The 21,845-nt window shown below is 46.4% G+C and overlaps 1 protein-coding gene across 2 annotated transcripts in view; it reads left to right on the top strand.

The window, feature by feature from the left end:
* LOC148005241 (uncharacterized) overlaps positions 1–21,845 on the top strand; it is a 136,958-nt gene that overhangs the window by 46,941 nt on the left and 68,172 nt on the right. The window contains exons 4-6 of one of the 2 annotated variants that reach the window (XR_015622416.1): positions 7,320–7,445; positions 9,477–9,691; positions 9,937–10,099. Coding sequence is in view for 1 of the 2 variants with exons in the window: in XM_087554946.1 (XP_087411072.1) it covers positions 7,396–7,445; positions 9,937–10,099 (213 nt within the window). In the remaining variant the exon portion in view is untranslated. The remainder of the gene's footprint in view (positions 1–7,319; positions 7,446–9,476; positions 9,692–9,936; positions 10,100–21,845) is intronic. The other variant, XM_087554946.1, reaches the window with a different exon arrangement.

Here is a 21,845-nt window from a genome sequence, read left to right as displayed (position 1 = left end):
ATGAGCTAATTTCTATGGCTTTCCTTCCAGTCTGTTTCCCAGAAGCCACTGGCATTTGCATCAAACCGTAACTTGTCTAAGGGCCCCCTTCCTTACCTTCTTAAGTGTCCCTCCCTTTGCAGTAAGGGGTCCAATCTCCTGGTCTCCTTTCACACCTGGGTGTCCTCTACACAGGGGGTGACAGTCTGTACTGGGTATGGGCTCAACTAGGAAGGGTGTAGGGCCATCTGAAGTGGGGAAAGACTGTGAGGGCTTACCACCACCTCATACTTGTTTGAAGGAAAACTCAAGACTCTGTCAGATACTCTTGTGTTCTTGCTCATGTGATTCTGTGTGGCTGGCTGAATTCTTGTGACTGAAACTACAAACTCCCTGTGACCCTCCCTGAGCAGAGAGCTCAGTGGTGAGTTCCTCCAGTTCTCCAAGTCGAAGCTTTGCTCAGAGGCCCTTTATAGGTGCCCCAGATCATAAAGAGGTTCCCTGTAGATAATCTTCCCTGGTCCCTCTCTTCCTCCCCTCCTTTCTTCCATTTCTTTCTTTCCCTTGTGGGTTTTTCTTTTTTTTTCATGTATGTCTGTATATATGCATGTGAGTTGGTAACCTGCAAGTGGAAGCCAGGTGTCTTCTTTTGCTCACGCCGCCCCCGTCTGCCCTTCTCTTTAAGATAGGATCTCAGAGAGATCTGCATGTCTCTGCCTCCTGAGTGCTGGGATTAGAGATGTGCACCACCATGCCTATGTGTTTGTGTGCATATGCCACTCCACTCTATGCATTTGGGTGCATGTACCCATGGAGGCCAGAGGCATGGTGTCCCAGGTCAGAGGCATGGTGTCCCCTAGAGCTGGAGTTACAGGTGATTGTGAAGACACTGAGGCAGAAACTGGGAACTGAACTCAGGTCCTCTGGAAATGTAGTGCACATTCTTAACTCCTGAGTGATCTCTCTAGCCACTTCCCACTCTATTTTTTGAGACTGGTCTCTCTTACTAAATCTGAAATTCACTGATTCTGCTAGATGCTGACCAGAAAGTTCCAGGGGTAACTTGCCAACAGCTCACGGGCTCCGCTAGGACCAGTTTTTTAGATGGGTGGTAGGGATCTGGACTTGGATTCTTACATTTTGCATCAGGCACTTGCTGAATTATAGCCCGAGTTTCCTACCCCCAGGAATTTTCTGTCTAACATGAGCAGAATACTGCTTTAAAAAAAAACCAACCAACCAAACAACAACAACAACAGCAACAAAAAACCCAGGCTATCCTACAGAGTGACAATAGTTTCCCAGCTCCTGTTTCTGGTGGCTTTGAGGTAACTGATGCAAATATTGCTTGTGGGAAACCCAGGAAAGTTGAGAAAGGAGGGTTTGCAGCTGAAAGATCAAGATCTCTGCTAGGTGGTTGGTGGATCTAAAACTCTAGATCTGTGTCTCTCAGCCTGTGGGTCATAAACCCTTTGGGGGTCACATCTCAGATCTCCTGCATATCAGCTCTTTACATTATGACTCATAACAAGAACAACAACATTATGGCTATGAAGTAGCAATGAAATCATTTTATGGTTGGGTTGGGGTCACCATAACATGAACTGTACTAAAGGCCGCGGCAATCAGAAGGTTGAGAATCACTGCCTTAGATGCTGAACTCGGAAGCTTTGTCTAACAGGTGCAGTTTCCAGTGTTAGTTTCCTTAGAAGCACTGTCCATCTTCTCACCCAAGGAAAACGGCAGTCAACCTACCCAATGATACCACTGTAGGATGACCGCGCCCAGGGTTTAGTGCCCCACGATGTTGGGGTAGCTTCAGGAAGGGGACACAAGTGTGTGGCTCCTCCATTCTTCTCTGTCCAACTCCCTCTATATGCTGGGGACACAGGGCCTGGTTCTACTGTTTTTTCCCAGGTCAATCCATCCCCACTACTCAGCCCCTCATGCAGCTTTGCAGATTCACCCATAACCACAGGATGATATCAAGCGCTCCATTTCAACTGGCTTTTGCAGGGTTCCCAGTTTGTCCCTACGATGGCAGGCACTTCATCACCTGCTCCCACGGCCGGACTAGTTCTTCCTTCATTTCATTCTGAAAACAGCAACAGAGAGGTGGCTCACAAACGATCTCCAGTTAAGGATACAGAAATTGCTAAATAAATAATAAATACATACATACATACATACATACATACATACATACATACATACATACGCGCTTACTGGAAACCCAAGCTATAGATACTAATGAAACGTTAAGAGCTTATGTTCTGGAGACACAGAGTCTGGCTATCAACCCTCTGTTTGGGATATGAATTGGAGAGTTCTGGTTCCCTTCTATACAGTGGGGCTGTAATGGTGCTAGTCAGTGTCTGTGGTGTATGCAAATGAAGCCAGCTCTAAATCAGATTCCAATCAGGGTGGGGGAGGAAGACTCTGAGGCTGATATTTCACAGATTTGTTGTAAAGAGGAAATCAGGTAACAGCATGGCATATGGCAAGTAGAAAGTCCTAAACGTGTTAGTTGTGATGCATCATTAACATCTTATTGTATGCTATTTTTCTTGTGTGTATAGACACAAGTGCACTTGTGTGTGAATACATGTAGAGGTCATAGGCCAACCTCAGATGTCATTCCTCAGGAGCCATCCACACTGTTTAACAGATAGGAGCTCCCTTTGGGATCTGGTTTACTATTTAGACCAGGCAGGTGGTACTGATCCCCAGGGATCTTTCTGTCTGTGCCTCCCCAGGGCTAGGATTATAGATGCATGCCACCATACTTGGTTTATTATGTGGCTGTCTTAGTCAGGGTTTCTACTCCTACACAGACATCATGACCAGGAAGCAAGTCGGGGAGGAAAGCGTTTATTCAGCTCACACCTCCACGTTTCTGCTCATCACCAAAGGAAGTCAGGACTGGAACTCACATAGGGCAGGAAGCAGGAGCTGATGCAGAGGCCGTGGAGGGATGTTAGTTACTGACTTGCTTCCCCTGATTTGCTCAACTTGCTCTCTTATAGAATCCAGGACTACCAGCCCAGGGACGGCACCACCCACAATGGGCTGGGTCCTCCCACCCTTGATCACTAGTTGAGAAAATGCCTTACAGCTGGATCTCATGGAGGCATTTCCTCGACAGAGGCTCCTTTCTCTGTAATAATTCAGCTTGTGTCAAGTTGACACACAAAAATAGCCAGTACAGTGGGTGAGGTTTGAACTCTGATCCTCATGCTTATGTGACTGAGTCATCTCCCCAGACCCAGTATTTGTCTTTTCTTACCTGTAGCTGTGATTTGATATAAATCTAACATTTGCCTTGATTTCATACATTCTTTAGATTTTTGAGCCATAATCTCCAGATTTTAATTTTTTCTTTTATTTTTATTTATTTATTTATTTATTTTTGGTCTAATCAGCTATCACTAAGAGGGCAAGGTCATGTGGCACAAACCACATGTTGTAGCTCCTTCACTTAGCTTGCAGGCAGGCTGCATTCATTCTCTGGAAAGAGTAAGCAAAAGTAAGTGGAATTTACCTCTGCATCCTTACTTACTCCCTATGGTCATTTACAGTATTATGTAAGAGATATTTCATTTGCAATATTGTAGTACACGCATCAAATAAACTCCAGCCCAGTCAGTTGTGCCTCAGCTTCTCTGTCACCTTCGATTCCTGGGTCTTGTCTGAATTGATGCAGCCATGACTGAGTAGGTACCACTCATAGTAGCTAAGGGCCATATAAGAAGACAACCTGTTTCTGCTGTTTACAGAGGCAATGACCGGGAGGCTAACAGCTATCCCACCATGTAGTGAGCAGTATAGGGGAAGCCTGCAGCCTTCGAACAATAAGCATACAGATGAGAAGGAATTACGCTCTAAGAAGGGCAGTGGAAGGGTCTAGTGGACAGTAGTTCCTGGGGGAACACATAGAACATGGGAACAGTTCACAAAACCCTCAGATCTGTGCCAGGTGCTTTATGCTTTGCTGTGTTCAAGTTTAGGAAGTAGGAGAGGATATAAACCCAGAATGAACTTTTTGATGGCAATGTGGATGGTTTGGGGGATCACCAGAATGGGGAATCAAGTAGCAAGCTATTGCTTTAGTGACAGGGATGGCGAGGGCTTGGCCTTGGCAGTGGGAGGGTCTATGGGAGGAGAGCTAGGACCAATTGGTGCAAATGGGGAGGGACAGAGTTGTCACTGTGGTGTGAGATTCCTCATTGGTCTGTGTTGGCAGTGTCCCTCTTTGATGAAGGGCTCAAAGAAAGGCCAAGGCTTGTTTCAGGCAAAAGATAATTAGCTCCATTTGTGGCAAGGAAGTGAAGAGATATGAGGCTTTGGTAATCAGGAGACCAATGTCTATGATTACTTGCAAAGGGCCCAGGCCTAGAACCAGCCCCATAGGTAGCTAGAACGTGTGTCCCTTGCATCTGGACTCCTGAGTCTCATATGTCTGGAGCCCTGTGTTGTTGCTGGTTACCCACTAGGTCTCTGGCTATTTCACGGTGGCTGCTACCCTGCACACCTACTCTTGATGTCTCAGGAGTAATTGACTGGTGTTTCTTCCTCCTAAAGGCCCTGGTACTCCCTGAGCACTGCATATCTTAGATTAGCATATGCTAACCCTGCTGCTGACAGTCTCTATGGGTCCTTCAGCCTGTGGCCTCAGCCTTGAGCTGAGAACAGCTCAGAAATCCCTTTCCGACCTGTGGGGGACTTTCTAGAAGCTAGTCTTTGTAGCTGACATTCACCTTGCCTGGTCTGGAGGAAAGGGTGAAACGATTTGACTTTTAAATAAATAAATACATAAAAAAAGGTTCAGGCCTCTCTGCAGTTAGCAGGTTGGGAATTTTCTGTAGCCACTTACGGAAGAGAAGAAAGCTTTCAGATTAGCAACTTCTGTCTTTCAGAAGGCAAACAGAGGTGAGAGTCTCAATAAATCAAACATGAAGGTGTTGCCCCCAAGTGGCACAAAAGAGATTAGAGTCCAACTATCAGTTTCTATTAATGGCTCTTGAAGGCTTATGGAAGTAGGGTTGTTTTTAAAGGACACTGGCGAATTGCTGAGTTTGCAATTGGGTGGGGGTGGAGTCGTCTTTATGGTTATTTTTATGTTAGTGGTTGTTCCTATCCCAAGCCGGTGTGGCCCCACCTCTGCTACCGGCACCTGTTTTCAGCCCCTGCCCCACCACCCCTAGGCACCATTCTGTGGGTGTTTATCTGGAGTCAGATCCAGAGCAACTTGGGCTGCCTTATTTTTACTTGTCCTGTGTCGACCTGCACATCTTCTCACATTGCCTTTCTGGGCAATGTCCTAGACCTTCGTCTTATGCTCTTTGGAAGGCAGAGTGCTAGTCTTAGTTCGTTTGGGTGAACTTGGCTAAGACTCCCCCCTCCCTTTTTTTTTTCAAGACAAAATCTCTCTGTGTAGTCCTGGCTGTCCTGAAACTCGCTTTGTAGACCAGGCTGACCCTGAACTCTCAGAGGTTCGCCTGTCTTTACTAGGCTTTACCGTGCACCACCACACCTGGCTCCCCACCCAAGCTCTTTTAAAGTTTTATTGTTGTTGTTGTGCTTCTCAATTCTTTGGCCCTGGATCCCCAATCCATACAGTAATGGAGGTGGCTACACATTGGCAAAGTATGAGCCACTCTAGGAGGCATGTCATCCTGCCTGCTTCCTTTTATCCTCACATTTTCCACTGTGAGAGAAACCCATGTGTGTTGGCTAGTTTTATGTCGTCTTGACACAAGCTAGGGTCACTGAGGAAGAGGGAATCTCAATCGAGAAAATGCTTCCATAAAGTCTAACTGTAGGCCATTTTCTTATTCAGTGATTGATGGGGGAGGGCCCATTCCACTGTGGGTCGGACCACCCTTGGGGTGGAGGTCTTGGGTTTTATAAGAAAGGCTGAGCAAACCATGTTAAGTAAGCTACTAAACAACACCCCTGCATGGTTTCTGCCTCATCTAGGAACTCTAGGTTTCAACCCTGTTTGAGTTCCTATCCGGATTTCCTTCAGTGATGTAGAGGTATAAGTCAAATAAACCCTTGTGGTATGTGTTTCGGGGTCCAACTGTGGTTCCACATCCTTCACTTCCTCTAAGGATGCCCAGATGCCACTTCATACCAGGCTAGAAGTGGTGTCCAAAGGGGATGGGGTTCTGTGGGATCCCAGGCCATCTGGGAGTGAGTGGGGGAGAGGGTGTGTGTGTGTGTGTGTGTGTGTGTGTGTGTGTGTGTGTGTGTGCGCGCGCGCGAGAATCTAGACTGCTTCTCTGAGGATGTTAGTGTTACAGACAAAGGCCTTCTCCCAAACATCTCTCTGAGACAATCTTAGCTTGTGTGCACACATTTATTTGGGGTGGCTTGTGTGAATACATTTTATGGGGGTGAACCAGGGCTATCTACAGACTTTGGAGAGTGGGAAAGGGTCTTCAGGTTAAATGAACATCGTTGGTTAGAGTTTAATGTTCTGTAAATGTCTCACATGCATGGAGAAGCATTCCAGGAATCCCAGGTAACTTGCTGGGCAGATCTTATTGGGAAAAGAGGAAGAGGGTGCGGTGTGGAGGAAGGGAAAAGAGGAAGTTGAAAGTGTAGGTCTGCCAAGGACTGACTGACCTTCCCCAGCTGGAGGGTGTGGGGTTTTTGGCTCCCAAACAAGTTCAGAGAAGGAAAAGCCCTTCTGGTAAAGGGAGTCCTCCCTCAGCTAAGCTCAAAGCTCCATTCAAGGTGGAACTCTACATTAATTAGTAGGCAAACCCTTTTCTCCCCGGGTTGCTTTGGTCATGGTGTTTCATCATAGCAACAGTAACCCTAAGAAGCATGTGTGCTGCAAAGTTTTAGATCAACTGAGGGGAAGGAACCTCAGTTGAGAAAATGATTCTGTAACTTCTGAGTAGAGGGCATTTTCTTAATTGATGATTGATAGAGGAGGGACCAGTCCATGGTGGGTGGTACCATCCCTAAGGTAGTGGTCCTGGGTTCTATAGGACAGCAGACCGGGAAAGCTAGGGTCAACCATAACCAGCACCCTTCTATGGCCTTTGTATCAGCTGCTGCCTCGTTTGTATCAGGTTCCTGCCCTGCTTGGGTCCCTGTCCTGACTTCCTTCAGAGATGGATTATGGTGTGGAAGTGTGAGCTGAATAAACGCTTTCCTCCACAACTTGCTTTTGGTTGTGGTGTTCTATCACAGCAGTAGTAGCCCTAAAGAGGATACTGTGGCTGACGTGCGGACCATGGCATGGTATACAGGACAGGTCTTACTGCCCCAGCAGGCAGCCGTGTCTCACATGGTGCTAAGAGACATCTCTCCTCTCCTCCCTTTAGGTCCAAGGGGGAACTCTGATGCAAGAGCAGTTCCTTCGGTGTCTTTGTAAGCTGGTTCTTTGTGAAAACTTCCCGAATGCCATCCCCACCCCCAAGATGGGAACAAAGAGAGATACTCTTCGCCATGTAAGTTGTACTTTCAATTCCACTTTCACACAAAATGGATCCCAACCAGGCTAAGGGAGTAGAAATGTTTTGATTGTGAATAGAACAGTCAGAAAAACTTCATCCACTCTGTCCCTCCTCACAACCCTCCTAACTCTAATGGGCCTGCTCTTGCTCAGTTCCCAACCTCGGCTGTCATCACAGGACAGAGAAATTGGAGCACTGATTCCATATGTCTTTTGACATGTTATACCGAACTAACCTTCAACCTCCCTAGATCTCAGTCACAACAGCCGAACGATGGGAATGGCCACTGTTATCTTTATAGTTTCCAGTTGAGAACTTCTAAAGTGGTTTTTTTTTTTTTTTTTTTTTTTGCTCTGCGGGATAACTCTTGGCTTTGAAATGGGAACACACTGTGGTAAGCGCTCTATATCTGAGATCTCTATTGCTGAAGTGTGGGGCTTCACAACCGGCAGTTGCATAGACATGACAGCTCCAAGGTATGCTTGAGAAGAAGGATTTTGTTGTAGATATGAGGGACAGTACAGCCAGAGGCATGTGGAAGAGTCCAGAGTAGAGAGAGAAAGTAATAGACTAAATATGAACAGTGGTAGATTAAACATGGCCATCAGACTGGGTCAGGCTAAGAGAGGAGATGGGAGCAAAGAAGAAAAAGAGGGCCTGGGCAAAGCAGACTAAAAGAGGGACAGAAGAGGGCGATGGAGAGGGGAGGGAGACATTATAAGGGGGAGACCAGGAGTTGGAGTTTTTTAGGGTAGGATGGGATGAGAACAGAGGAAGGTTGGAGGCCAGCGGGTGCTAATAGATACTACAGATAGCCTGTTGTCCCTTCTGACTGAGATAGGAAAAGGCTCCTTTAGTAGGGGGAACCCCAGAATTTGGGGGAGTAGTGTTTCCTTCAGTTCTGACTGCTGTTGAATGGTTGGGAATGGAGCAGGAAGACTGGGAAAGGGAGTCTGTCAGAGCACATCTGACAGGAGTGCTTTTCCTTTGGTACTTGGCCTAGTGTGTGTGTGTGTGTGTGTGTGTGTGTGTGTGTGTGTGTGTGTACACACATATGTACATGTTCATGTTTGCCTACACATGTCAGTATATATGACCATGCAAGTGCATATTTATCAATTTTAACATCTATAAAAACAGTCGCTCTGAGCTGATAATCTCACCATAGCTTAATGAATGAGAAACAACCCCCCAAAACAGGCAGAGGGTTTCCACCAGAGGCGGAAGGCAGGGCTTCAGGCATAATAAATCCCTGGCCCTGGCAGTTTTTAGTACTTTCTGTCTGGAGGGGAAAGGGGTGAATAAATAATAAATAAATAAATAAAATTCGCATTAACCTAAGAATTACCTTACAGTGTTTTTTTGAAAGGAAGAAAAAGGGAGAGTTGAGCTAGAGGAACTATTTCAGGATGATTTAGCAGGTGAGAGGGAGTTAGATGGGACTGTTTTATGTCTCGTCTATTAGGGACTGTACGCTGCGACAGATCCATTCTAACTTATACAGTTGTTCGGCAAAACTTTTGTGGGTTTTTAAATTGACTGTAATGTTTAGCAATTGGAATATAAATTTATCCAAGCCTCTTATTTGGCCGCCTCAATGGCGCATTACAAAGTATTTTATGGTGTCTGATCTGCTTAAGTTTTACAACCAGCTTCCGTTGTGCTGCTTTCTTTATGGTTTAGAGCAGGGCTGGGTTCTCTGCCTCCTGTTGGCCCCTAGGCTACTCTTGGGGTTCTGGGGAAGGGTAAGGGGCTCTCCAGCTGAGCCTAGGGTGTAAACAGGTCTCTTTTTCTTCATGTTATCTTTTCCCTGGATCCCTGTCACTCATCTGGCTACTGGGTACTGTTTGTGCCTAACCCCAGCTGGGGTGTCTGCCTCCCTGGTCCTCCCTGTGATCGAGAAAGCCAAATCCCCAAGCTTCTTTTGTTCTTTCACCTTTGCTAGCAAGCAATTGTCCTCTCACCTCCTCCCCCTCCTTTTCTGGTTCTCCTCCCCAAGCCTCTCTCCTCCTTCTCCTTCAACAGGGTCTGGCTATGCAGCTCAAGCTGTCCTGGAACTCAGTGGGTAGACCCAGCTGGCTTCAAATTCACAGAGACCCATCTACCTCTGCCTCCCGAGTGCTGGACGGCATGTGTCCCGTGATTGGCAGGGAATGAATCTTCTGGAAGAATAACTGGTTACAGCCGTTCTTCGCCTTCTTACAACATTCTTTCTCCTCTCAGACTCCGCTGGTCTACAGGTGCAGCTCTCCCAGTGGGCTCAGGGTGTCAGATTTAAGTGGGTATCTTCTGGGTGTCAGTGGGTGTTGGCCTGACACATTTCTGCCTTGAAGCCATTTCTTCTGACCCATATAACCCAGGCTGTTATATTTCCCGTTCTATCCCCAGATTCCTGTCATCCCACCCAGAATGGGAAGAGCCATATTCTTCCTTTTCATGTCTGCCCTTGGCCCTCTTGGCTCTGCTCAACTCTTCTTTCTCTAAGGCCCCCCAGGTGCAACAACTTGGAGCTGCTGCTGCTGCTGCTGTCACTTTACCCTGATGGTCACAGTTGTTTCCTGCTCCTGGGGCTGCACTGTCCTCAGGGCAGGGATTGTGACTTGTTCAACCTTCCTATCCCTGGTGTGCCCGGCATACCAAGAGGCCAGGTAAGCTCATTTCATTCATTTTTTGAGAGGTCTCAGAATGTTAAGCTATGCTAATGTAGTTAAGACTAAGCTACACTCCCAATCCCAGATGCATTTTGGAACATGGATTTTTGAGATGAAAAAAAGTGGTTCATTTAAAACCCCTTATGTGTATATGTATGTGCATGTGTGTGAGTGCCCACAGAGGCTGGAAGAAGGCATCAGATTCCCTGGTACATCAGTCACAGATAGTAACTGTGACTTGCTCCATGTAGGTGAACTCTGGTCCTCTGAAAGAACATCAGGTGCATGTAATTTGAAGAGGAAAGCAGTAAGAATGCTCTAGAAATTTCTGACTTCATTGTATGGTTGCATGGGGTGCAGATTTTGCTTCACTATTAGAGACTGTTGGAGAATGTGTGGGGTGGGGCGGGGTGCTGGGAAGAGTAAGCATGTTCAGTTTGAGCATGATGAGCCCAGGTGTCGAGGGGCATGCTGGGCATGGAGAGAGAAATTGGATCCTAAGGGCCAATCATAAGTAGAGAAGGAGAGATGAAAGGTCTGGGAGCCAGGAAGTTCCTAGCATCTACCAAGTAGCAGAAAAGGTAGGGGAAACACAGATAGAGGGATAGTCTGTGTTGTGGCAGTCGAGGGACACTCATGCCAAAGCTGCCAATTCAGATGTCACCATTGTTGAAAGTCAAGCAAGAAGGGAAATGGAATGGCAGACAGACATCATCATGGCGGACATCATCAACATGGCAGCATCCCGGCAGACATGGTGCTAGAGAAGCTGAGAGTTCTACATCTTGATTCAAAGGAAGCCAGTAGGAGGCTCTGGATCACACTGGCCAGACTTGAGCATACGTAAGAGACCTCAAAGTCCACGTGACACACTTCCTCTAACAAGGCTACACCTCCTCCAATAAGGCCACACCTCCCAATAGCGCCACTTCCTGTGTGCCAAGCACATTCAAACCACCACAGCTACTAGAAGTTTTGCCATTACTTATCTGTTTTTCTTTTGAGAGAAAATAGGCTCACCTATGTTTAAACATGGGAATGGAAGGTGTCTTAGGGTTTTACTGCTGTGAGCAGACACCATGACCAATGTAAGTTTTATAAAGGACAACATTTAATTGGGGCTGGCTTACAGGTTCAGAGGTTCAGTCCATTATCATCATGGTAGGAGCATGGCAGCGTGTAGGAAGGCACGAAGTAGGAGGAGCTGAGAGTTCTACATCTCCATCCAAAGGAAGCCAGGAACAGACTGAGCTCAGGCAGCTAGGAGCAGGGTCTCCAAGCCCACCCACATAGTGACACACTTCCTCCAAACAAGGCCACACCTTCTAATAGTGCCACTCTCTGGGCCGAGCATATGCAAACCGTCACAGAAGGGGAAGGGTGAGTGGGTGAGTGGAGAGAAAGATGAAGACATACAGTCAGGTGTGATGGTCATCAGAGAAGTCAAGTTCCCAGAGAAGGTGGGAGAATGTGACTCTGGGCTGTGGACGGAAGGGCTAGCCTTTTGTCTGAGGAAGGAAACCTCTTCATTTGTACCAGAGAAGGAGGTGATAGCTGCAGTGCAGGAGATTTGCAGTGCAGGAAAGGAAGGCAAGGTGGCCTTTAGAACGTCACCTTTCATTTCTCAGTGGCATTAATGTACAGCTGAACTTCTATTCTACTAACAGTAACCATTATGGATGGCAGCATAGGCTAACAGTACTGACTGTGTTTGTAGTTAGTAACTCATCTAATACCTGCCCCATTCAACAAACCTCTTAGGTAGGTTCTGTTTTATAGATGAGGGGACTGACGTTCATGAAGGTTAGGAGACTTGAACGATAACCAGCATTTTCTGACTGATCTGCAGATAGCCAGCCATTCACGTGTTCTTCCCCATGCAGTCCTCAGTTGGTGAGGAATGGGCCAGGATTTGAACCTTGGGCTGATACCAAAACCCTTCTGATTGCTGTTACCACTACGATAGACAGAGAATGGCTATTATCATATGGACAGTAGGTTTCGGGTGTTTGCTCCTTTAGACTGTACTGTAAAGTTCGTGAAAGGTCCTAGGATAACAAAGAAGCTTTTGGTCTTTCATCTCTTAATTGATCTGTATGAGGCTTTGCAATTCCGAGAATAGTAGGGGGAAAAAGAGGGGGAGCCAATCACAAGGAAGAAAAACTTTCCCCGTCATTTTGGTCTGACAGGCAGGTATCAGGTATCATAGTCTGTTGTAAAGGTCTGTGTGGGGACAAAGCAAACATTTACCAGCATTGAGTTTAAGGAGGCCCGCAATATCTTTTCACAAAGGTCTATCTCTGTTTCTGTGGGGATTGCTCAATGTGCATCCTGCCCTCTAGCGGTCAAATTCGCCCACAACCCAAGGCGTGTCTGCTCCATCCAGGGAGGGCAGTGGTGTAGGAGTCGCCTTGCATGACAGACAGGCAGGCAGGCAGTCTCTGCCCAAGGCATCCCTGCGTTCTCACCCTGTAGCTTCTCTTCCCAAGGCCCACAAGAATGTAGCAGCCAGTTGAAAACTCCAGCAGACCACAGTCTAGTACCGTCTTAGAGGCTTAAGGTTTTGACAGGCAGCAGTGAGGGATTGATGGAGCCTGGGGTAGGAGCTCAGCTTTGATGGCAGAAAGCTTAGGAACCGCTGTAGGAAGAGATCCACATACGATGTTGGCATCTTCCTCAGGAAATGGGATAGCGTTAGCCACTGGAGGACTGAGTGGGGAAGAATGCGTGAATTGCTGGCTATCTGCAGATCAGTCAGAAAGTGCTGGTTATCGTCATCTTCGGCTTAAGATCTCCAATAAGTAAGAGCCGCCTCTGATAACAGTTTGGCTGAGCTGCAGTGAGTCTTCACTGGACAAAAAGCCGTGGGGAAGATAGAGATCTCCCTGGCATCCCCCTTGCCAGCCTGTCAACCACCCAGGAAATCTCCGACGAATGAACAACAACTGTGTGTCAGTCACGAGTGGAAGCCTGTGCACTGATTTCTGAGGCACGATGGATTTTAATTTTTCTTTTTTTAAAGACACCATCTTGCTACATAGCCTTGGCTGGCCTGGAACTCTTTGTAGACAAGGCTGGCCTTGAACTCACAGACATCTACCAGCCATCTGATCTGCTGAGATTAGAGGTGTGGGCCTCTACACCTGTTTTTTGGGGGTTTTGTTTTTAGTTTTTCCTTTTATTGGATACTTTTATTATTTACACTTCAACTGTTATCCCCTTTCCCAGTTTCCCTTCCAGAAACTCACTATCTCATCTCCCCTCCCCCTACTTCTATAAGGGTGCTCCCCCACCCACCCACCCACTCCTGCCTCCCTGCCCTGACATCCCCCTACACTGGGAATGGAGCCTTGACAGGACCAAGGGTCTGTCTTCCCATTGATGCCCGACAAGGCCATCCTCTGCTACATATGCATAAGAGTAGCAGGTGCTCTTAACCTCTGAGCCACATATACAGACAGACATAGGTCCATCCCTGTGTACTCTTGGGATAGTGGTTTAGTCACTGGAAGCTCTGGGTATCTGGTTAGTTGATATTGTTCTTCCTATGGGGTTGCAAACCCCTTCAGCTCCTTCAGTCCTTTCCTAACTCCTCTATTGGGGACTCTGTTCTCAGTTCAATGGTTGGCTTCAAGTATTTGTCTTTGTTGGCCTTGAACTCATAGACATCTGGCAGCATCTAATCTGCTGAGATTAGAGGTGTGGGCCTCTACACTTGTTTTTTTGTTTTTGTTTTTATTTTTTTTTTTGGTTTATTTTATTTTATTTTTATTTATTTTTTACCAGTGCTCCAGCAGTTGCAGTTACAGGAGCTCAGCCTTGGCTAGGACTTAATTTGATCCTGATTTTTATTCTCTGTAAGTTGTCTCCTATCTGGAAACTTTCACTATTAACTGAAAAGCCAAGTTCTTGCTCCACCATCCAAATCTTTGCTAAAACGACTCACATGCGGATCTATAGACCAGAGTCTGATTTAATGCATGACGTGTTTTTTCCTAAAGGTTTAATTATTGATTGTGTGTGTGTGTGTGTGTGTGTGTGTGTGTGTGTGTGTGTGTGTGTGCATCCATGTATACGTATGTGGCATGCATGCAGATGCCTATGACGGCCAGGAGAGGGCACCACATTCTCCTGAAACTGAGGTTATAGGCAGCTGTGAGCTACCATGTGGGTGCTGGGAACTGAACACAGGCTTTGCTAGAGTAGCAGGTGCTCTTAACCTCTGAGCCATCTCTTCAGTCTGCCTTCCTTCTTTTTTAAAAGATTTAAACATGGTTTAAGATTTAGCCACCTCATTCACTGGCTCTATGTATGTGCAAAGTCTTCCCAAATTGACTTTTTATATATTGAAAATATTTTAAGGTTGCTGATGTACTCCCTTGACCCCCAGTCTTTCCTTCCTTGAGTCAAGGTCTCATTCTGTAGGCTAGGATGGCCTTGAACTCACAGAGATCCCTCTGCCTCTGCCTCTGCCTCTGCCTGAGTGCTGGAATGGAAGATATATGTTGCCATGCCCAGCCAAAGTTGTTCATCTTTTAACCGAGAATGGCCAATTCCATTTCTCTTGTTCCCCTTGACTCACTGTCTTCAGGCTTTCAGATGGAGTCGATCTGGCTTACAGCGTCCACAACTCTTTCTCTGACTCTTTCACACCTCCATGTAGGAATGTAAAAAGTCAGCACAGGCTTCATTGTATATGCTTTTCAGAACTCTAACCCAAAGAAAGCAACCAGTGCAGCCCCTGCCTGCAGCCTCAATGTTTTAGGGATGCAAACTTTTCATAGATCCTACCTCAAGCAACTCTTTCCCTGACTGTAGTGATGTCGATTGAGAAATTGTAAACACATATCATATAGACCCTTATCTATAACATAAATAAGCACATACGTGTGCAGTGTGAAGTGCTCACCTCAGTCAAGATTAAAGTAGCCATCACCTCACGTAGACAGTTATCTTTTTGTTTTGTAATAAGAACATGTATGGTTGCCCTGAGTACTTTCCAAGTGTCCAAGTTGCTGGCTGAGCATACTCAGTCTGTGAGCAAAGCCCCATCTCCCAAAGTCCTCAAGTGGCTTTTGGAATATTTAATAGCAGAGAAGTGATAGTTACCATGGGATTAAGCTCAGGCTTATTCAAGCCACTTTCTTAGAAACTGACTTTGCCCTAGGACAGCTCCTTTTTCCAGTCACATCCTGGAGAGATGCTGCTGGGGTGGGGACACCAGGGATTGATAGATTGGAGCAGAAGGGTTCTGTCTCCTTTTCCAGAGGACCCATTGCGCACAGGATGCTCACAAGTCTGTAACTCCAGTTACAGGGAATCCAATGCCCTCTTCTGGCCATCTTGGGCACTGGACATGCACAAGATACACAGACATACATGCAGGCAAAACACACATACACATAAAATAAAAGTAAATCTTTTTTCTTTTTGAAAAAGAAAGTTGCTAGGATAGAGGTAAAACCTTTCCCATGACTCTCAGTTCCCAGCTCAGAATAAAAGAGACAGAACCTGGGTATCATACGGATGGTTCTAATGGGGGAAGACTTACTTTTAGAAGACTTTCCCTTAGCAAGAGTCAAAGATTCTACAGACTGAAACCAACTGTTTGGTATGGTGTAGAGAATGATTTACCATGGACATCCTTTAAGTCTTGAATGAGTGAATGTACTGAATATACAGCAGGCCAAAGTAAAAGAGTGAATATCACATAGCAGAGAGAGACAGAGACACAGAGAGACAGAGAGAGAGAGTGACAGAGACAGACAGAGATTGAGAGATATAGAGACAGAGAGAGACAGACAAAGACAGAGACAGACAGAGATTGAGAGAGACAGAGACAGAGACAGATAGGATTAGTCCCAACAGTGAGAGTTCCAGGCAGAACCGGATCCTCTCAGGGGAGGCTTCTGACTAAAAGATCAAGTAGCAGCAGACAGAGATAACATCATCCAGCAGAGCTGACTGGGGAGATGAGCAGTGTGCTGCTGTTCCCAGTTGAGCTTTCTCCCCTGACTGAAATTCCCATGGCTGCTCTTGCCCACTGCAGGCACTTTTGTGTGAGGTAAGCTAGAGAATCATATGCTTATGCTCCCAGCTGCTCTCAAGGCCATTGTGCTTTTGCTCAAGGGCTGTTTTGTTGTTCTCTTCTCTCCTTGTCACAGAGTTCTGGGTGACTAGCCCATGTTTGGACAAGGGGCTTTGGAGGACGTGATGAGAAAACATGGTGTGTGAAGTGCAGTCCTGCTTCCATGGTCAACTTCTCAGTGAGCTCAATAACACACGATAATTACCTATATAATGTATGTTACACAAGCCCAAGTCCCAACTGTATGAAAGGATATGGACGTAGATCCTTTGGTAGAGTCCAAGACGACCCCAGTAACCATGATGTGCTTGTACAATTGCATCCCCTCAGATGTGGGCTAAACCTGCTTTTCGTATCTAACCAGAACAAAAGAAGAAAGGTGGAGGTGGATGGGTAGGGGCTCAGGACGCACCACGTCTTCCTGGGGGGCTCTTGTCAGTTAAGGATTGCTCAGGAAAGGGAGTTCTTTTCTTCAATGATATAGCCAGCCCAAGGAAGTCACACCCATGGGTCAAAAACAAAAGACAAGGACATGAAGAATAGGGGAAAGACTGTTGAAAAGAGGTTCAGAGGGAGTGGGAGAGGGGTGAGAGGGGATGCTGGAGGGACAGTGACCTAAGCACTTGCATGCACGTATGACATTGCTGAAGAATAAGGCCGATGTGATTCCCTTGCTTGGGTTCCATGACGAAGCCCCTTGAAACCTGCAAGGCAAATCAGGTGATTTTAATCAAAAGGATGCTCCACTTAGGTGGGCCTCACCTCATCAGATGAGAGAAGTTGTCTGATTCTTCTGCAGGTCTTGAAATACAAGAGACATGTTACGGAGAGGCCCGGATTGCAAGAAAGAGGAACCAGGGCTCTTAGCTCTGTAACCATATGAACCGCTAACAGCCAGTCGTCAGTCTTTTCTCTTGTGCCATCTCAGTAATGACATCGAAGAGAAGGCACAGAGAGGAGCAGCTTGGTTTCCAGTAGCATTTAAATCCTCGGGCAATATGCAAATGAGCCCTCAGGCCTACAACCCCTTCTGATCCTTCCAAGGCTTTACCCAGGAGCCCAGCTTCCGTTTTGTTGATTTTTGAACCCATTTTTTGTGGTGAACGTCTTGTGTGGACAGCGTGGCTTTGGAGTTTGGGGTCTAGTGTGAGATCTGTAATGAAGACAGGAAATAACCTGCATTTCAGAGGCCGCAGGCTTTGTCTTCACTGTGCTGCCTGTGCAGTAGCTTGCAGACCTACCTGCCTGCTCTTCCTAGCAAGGCCAGTGCCCTTGTTTGTCCATCTTGGCACCGTAACTGCCCAGCTCTGTGTAGCTGGCTATCTATTGACTGAGGATAGCTTCTTAGTTTACAGGGAAGGACTACAGAGGCCAGGAGGGCTTCCAACTCCTGTTCAGTGTCATAGCTTGCTCACAGTGGTACAGCTAGTTCTAAATTCAGGAGCTCTCCCTCACCTGGGGAGACAGAGGCAGGAAGGCAACTGTGTGTTCTGCTCAGGATGTTAGCAGGCTAGCAGCAGCAGGCAGCTGTCACCAGGCAGATGCCACCAGGCTCAGCCATCACCAGGTCTAGCCTTGCATCCACCAGACCTTCCTAGCTCTGAGTTGTGCACACACTTCCTGATGGTCTCCCTGCCCAGCTCCCGCCACTGCAGTTGGCAGCTTCACACTCTGTGAATTTTATTTGCAATCGATAAATAAGAAAAGCTATTATCACCAGGGCTTTGTACCCTCATCATATATCTCGTCTGTCATACGCCATTTCAGGCAGGAGGGAGGGCTGTTCACCCAGCGCATCCCCCTCCCCCATCTTGGTTTCTGAGTCGGGGACTGAGAGACAAAGAGCTCACTTTTGAGTCAGCAGCAGAATGTCCAAGCATAAAAATCATACTTAGACATTATTGTATTTGAGATTAGCGCTGGGGGAGGAAAAAAAAAGTCATTACATCGTCAGTCTCTTAGTACTTATTAGAAGCGACAAAGAGTTTTGTTTTTCCAGTCGAATGTGACAGCTCTGATGGGAAGAGGCGCTTTGTGGAGGTGTTTTTAGACTGCCATGGCTTCTGGCCATCTCTGCCAGCTTTGTGGGAGGTACCTGATCAGAGTGAGCTTCGAGCTGGCACAGAAGTTAGGGTCACAGTTCCATATCAGACATCGTTTTGTGGGGAGAAGCTGCCCGCATAATGCCGTACAGCTAATTAGCTGCCCAGGTTCCTGGGTACTGCCACACTCTCTCATGGTAACAAACATTTCCAATAGATGATATAGTTGGGAAGGCTAACGCTCCAGTTCTGGGATGCCGAATAGTCCAGGAACTTCGTGTGTGTGTGTGTGTGTGTGTGTGTGTGTGTGTGTGTGCAAGGAGATCTGTGTGTGCGCATGTGGAGACCAGAGGTCCTCTCTAGGTACTGTTCCTTGTGAGAGCCATCTACTTTGCTCTTTTTTTCTCCCAACATTTATTTATTTTATGTGCATGTGCGTGGGATGGAGCGTATGTATGTGCACATCCAGAAAACCTCAAAGGTGTACCACCAGGTGCCCACAGAGGCCAGAAGAGATGTTGGGCTTTCTGAGACTGGAGCTACAGTTGGCTTGAGGGCCACCTGATATCGGTACTGGGAGTAAAATTCAGGTCCTCTGCAAGAGGAGCAAGTGCTCTTAGCCACTGCGATACCCCTCTAGGTCCTGTCTTTTTTGTTTTTAGAGACAGGGTCTCTCAGCAGCCAGGAGCTTCCCAAGCAGACCAGCCTGTCCGGCTAGCAAGTAGCAAGTCTCAGGGCCTGACAGTTTTTCCTACCTCAGTATTGGCATTACAAGTGTGCCCTGCCACATGCTGCTCTAGAAGCCTCCAGAATGGTATGCTGTATCCTCTCATATCTTGAGGCAGCTAATGAACCCATGCAGCACTGCCCCAAGAGTCCTGGAAGGGCAGCCCCTGCCAATATCCAAGTCAAACAGAGATGAAGGTGGTGTTGCTCTCGCTTCATCATTGGCCAGAAAGTGAGTTCTCCAAACTAGCAGGACTGTAGCAGAAGATCAGGGTTTCAGGGGGCATTGTTCATCCTGATACAGTAGCATTTATGGGTCAGAAACCTGCAGGTTCCCCTTAATGCTCACAACACCGGGGCGGACTAATACCTTGAAACTTGTATCACCCCTGACCCACCCTGCTCAGTGTCCCGAGAAGGAAAGTGAGGGTTTGGGAAGCTGGACAATTAGAAGGGTGATGTAGTTGGGATGAAGTCCAAGAGATGGGCAGAGTAGCCCAGAGAAGGCGCTGTGGAGAGGGAATAAGAATGGAATATAATACATAGATGTGTGACGGAGGTGTTGCTACAAAGCCTGGTTCTTTGGGTGGAAACCATAAGCCTTTGTTTTTTTAAAGAGTCAAATTACAGGAATACATTCATGGTTGGTAGATGAAACAAGACCAGTGGATGTCAGCACCCAGCAAGTTAGTGGGCTGCCATGGCCCATTGTTCAAGGCTTAGCGTCTACAGAGACAAAGGTGGTAGGAGTGAGTCTACTGGGAGAGCTGGACTCAATAGTATGCTCTTGAAGGGGCTTTTGGGATCCTGGCTGGTCTTTCCCTCCTGGCCCAGGAGGGTTCTGTTTCCTTTTCATGTAAGACACACACACACACACACACACATACACACACACACACTCACACACAACTCTCTCACACACTCACACACCGCACACACACACACACACTCACACACAACTCTCTCACACACTCACACACCACACACACCGCGCGCGCACACACACACACACACACACACACACACACACACACACACACACACACCTTTTAGGACCACAAGGCATAAGAAACCACTTCCATTTATAATCTTATCACTCAGGAGTTTTGCTATAGTGGCAGAAAGCTGACTACTATGTGGGTGTATAGGGCTTATTGTAGAGGCTGTGTTAAAATTTACAGATATTAAAAAATTCTTTACAGACATAGAATCATAATAGATTCTTTTCTATAAATACTTAGTTCAAGTCTGCTGAGTTTTACCGAAGCGAAATATACAAACAAGACTAAATGGTGAATTTTGAACACATCTTCTTTTGCTCCTAGAGATTGGTTTCTAAAGCATCCCTCAAAGGCTTGAAAGTAATCAGACAGCTATTCAGTTGTGTGCTGTCCAGGTTATAACTCAAGTTTCACAGTACATGACACATAGGAGAAATAAGAGGAGATGCTGCCCCACCCTTTCTGTCTCCTACACCCTGCGGCATCTGCTAGCTGTCTTTACCATAGAAGCTACTACATTCAGATTAAGGACAGCAAGAGGATTGAGCTAATATGTCAGTGGGTTTACTGTTCAACATCTCATCTTCCTAAGGCTGGATATTCCTGAATTAAAATTTCTTCCTTTAATTTTTAAGATTTAAAAAAAATTAAATTTACCCTTTTTGGGGTATGTGTATGGTATATATGCTATCTCTCTCACTCTGAGTGTGTATGCACCTTCATTATCCTCTCTGTCTCTGTCTGTCTGTCTGTCTGTCTCTCTCTGTATCTCTCTGCTTCTCTCTGCCTCTCTCTGTGTCTCTCCGTGTCTCTGTCTCTCTCTGTGTCTTTCCGTGCCTCTGTCTCTGTCTCTCTCTGTCTCTCTGTATCTCTCTCTGTCTCTGTCTCTGTCTCTGTCTCTGTCTCTGTCTCTGTCTCTCTCTCTCTCTCTCTCTCTCTCTCTCTGTGTGTGTGTGTGTGTGTGTGTGTGTGTGTGTGTGTGTGTGTAGGGCCTGAGGTTGATGTCAGGTGTTTGCCTTGCTCTCTAGTCCTCCTCTTCTTCCTCCTCTTCCTCCTCCTCTTCCTCCTCTTCCTCCTCCTCCTCTGCTTCTTCTTCTTCTTCCTCCTTCTTCAATCTGTTTTTTAATAATACCATTGTCCTAAAGACCACAAATCAAACAGCAAAGAGACAATGATGAACAGGACTGGTACTGAAGTTTCACATGACTGAGTCAAAGCCCCACCATTTATTACTATGCAACCTTACAATTCTATGATTTCTAACTTTTCCTGAGTAAATGTCTCTGTTTACCTCAAGGCCCAGAGAAATATGTGGAAGAAGAGGCAGAAAGGTTATAGGATCTAGAATGATGGTTGTCAAAGTAAATGTCTTCCAGACACAGGACTGATACACATATGACTCAGTGATACACACATACTCATAGAGACTTCAGTAACATGCACAGACCTCCACAGGTTTAAGCCACATGGATTTCAGTACTGAGAAGGGGCATGTATACAGGATTCCCCTTCTAGTCAAGAAACTCTCTGAAATTTATATCCACTTGCAAAGGGAAAATTAGTTTTCTCTTTTTCTTTTTCTTTTTCTGTCTGTCTGTCTGTCTTCCTTCCTTCCTTTCTTTCTTTTGTTGTTGTTGTTGTTATTCTTTTTACGGAGTTGCAAACCCCTTCAGCTCCTTCAGTTCTTTCTCTAAACCCTCCCTTGGGGACCCTATTCTCAGTTCAATGGTTGGCTGCAGGTATCTGCCTCTGTATTTGTCAGGCTCTGGCAGAGCCTCTCAGGAGACAGCTGTATCAAGGCTCTTGTCAGCATGCACTTCTTGGCATCATCAATGTTGTCTGGGTTTGGTGGCTATATATATATATGGGTTGGATCCCCAGGTAGG

This window comes from Rattus norvegicus, chromosome 6 (genome assembly GCF_021556685.1).
Source record: "Rattus norvegicus strain SHRSP/BbbUtx chromosome 6, alternate assembly SHRSP_T2T, whole genome shotgun sequence".
NCBI lineage: Eukaryota > Metazoa > Chordata > Mammalia > Rodentia > Muridae > Rattus > Rattus norvegicus.
This window is presented reverse-complemented; position numbering and strand designations above follow the sequence as displayed.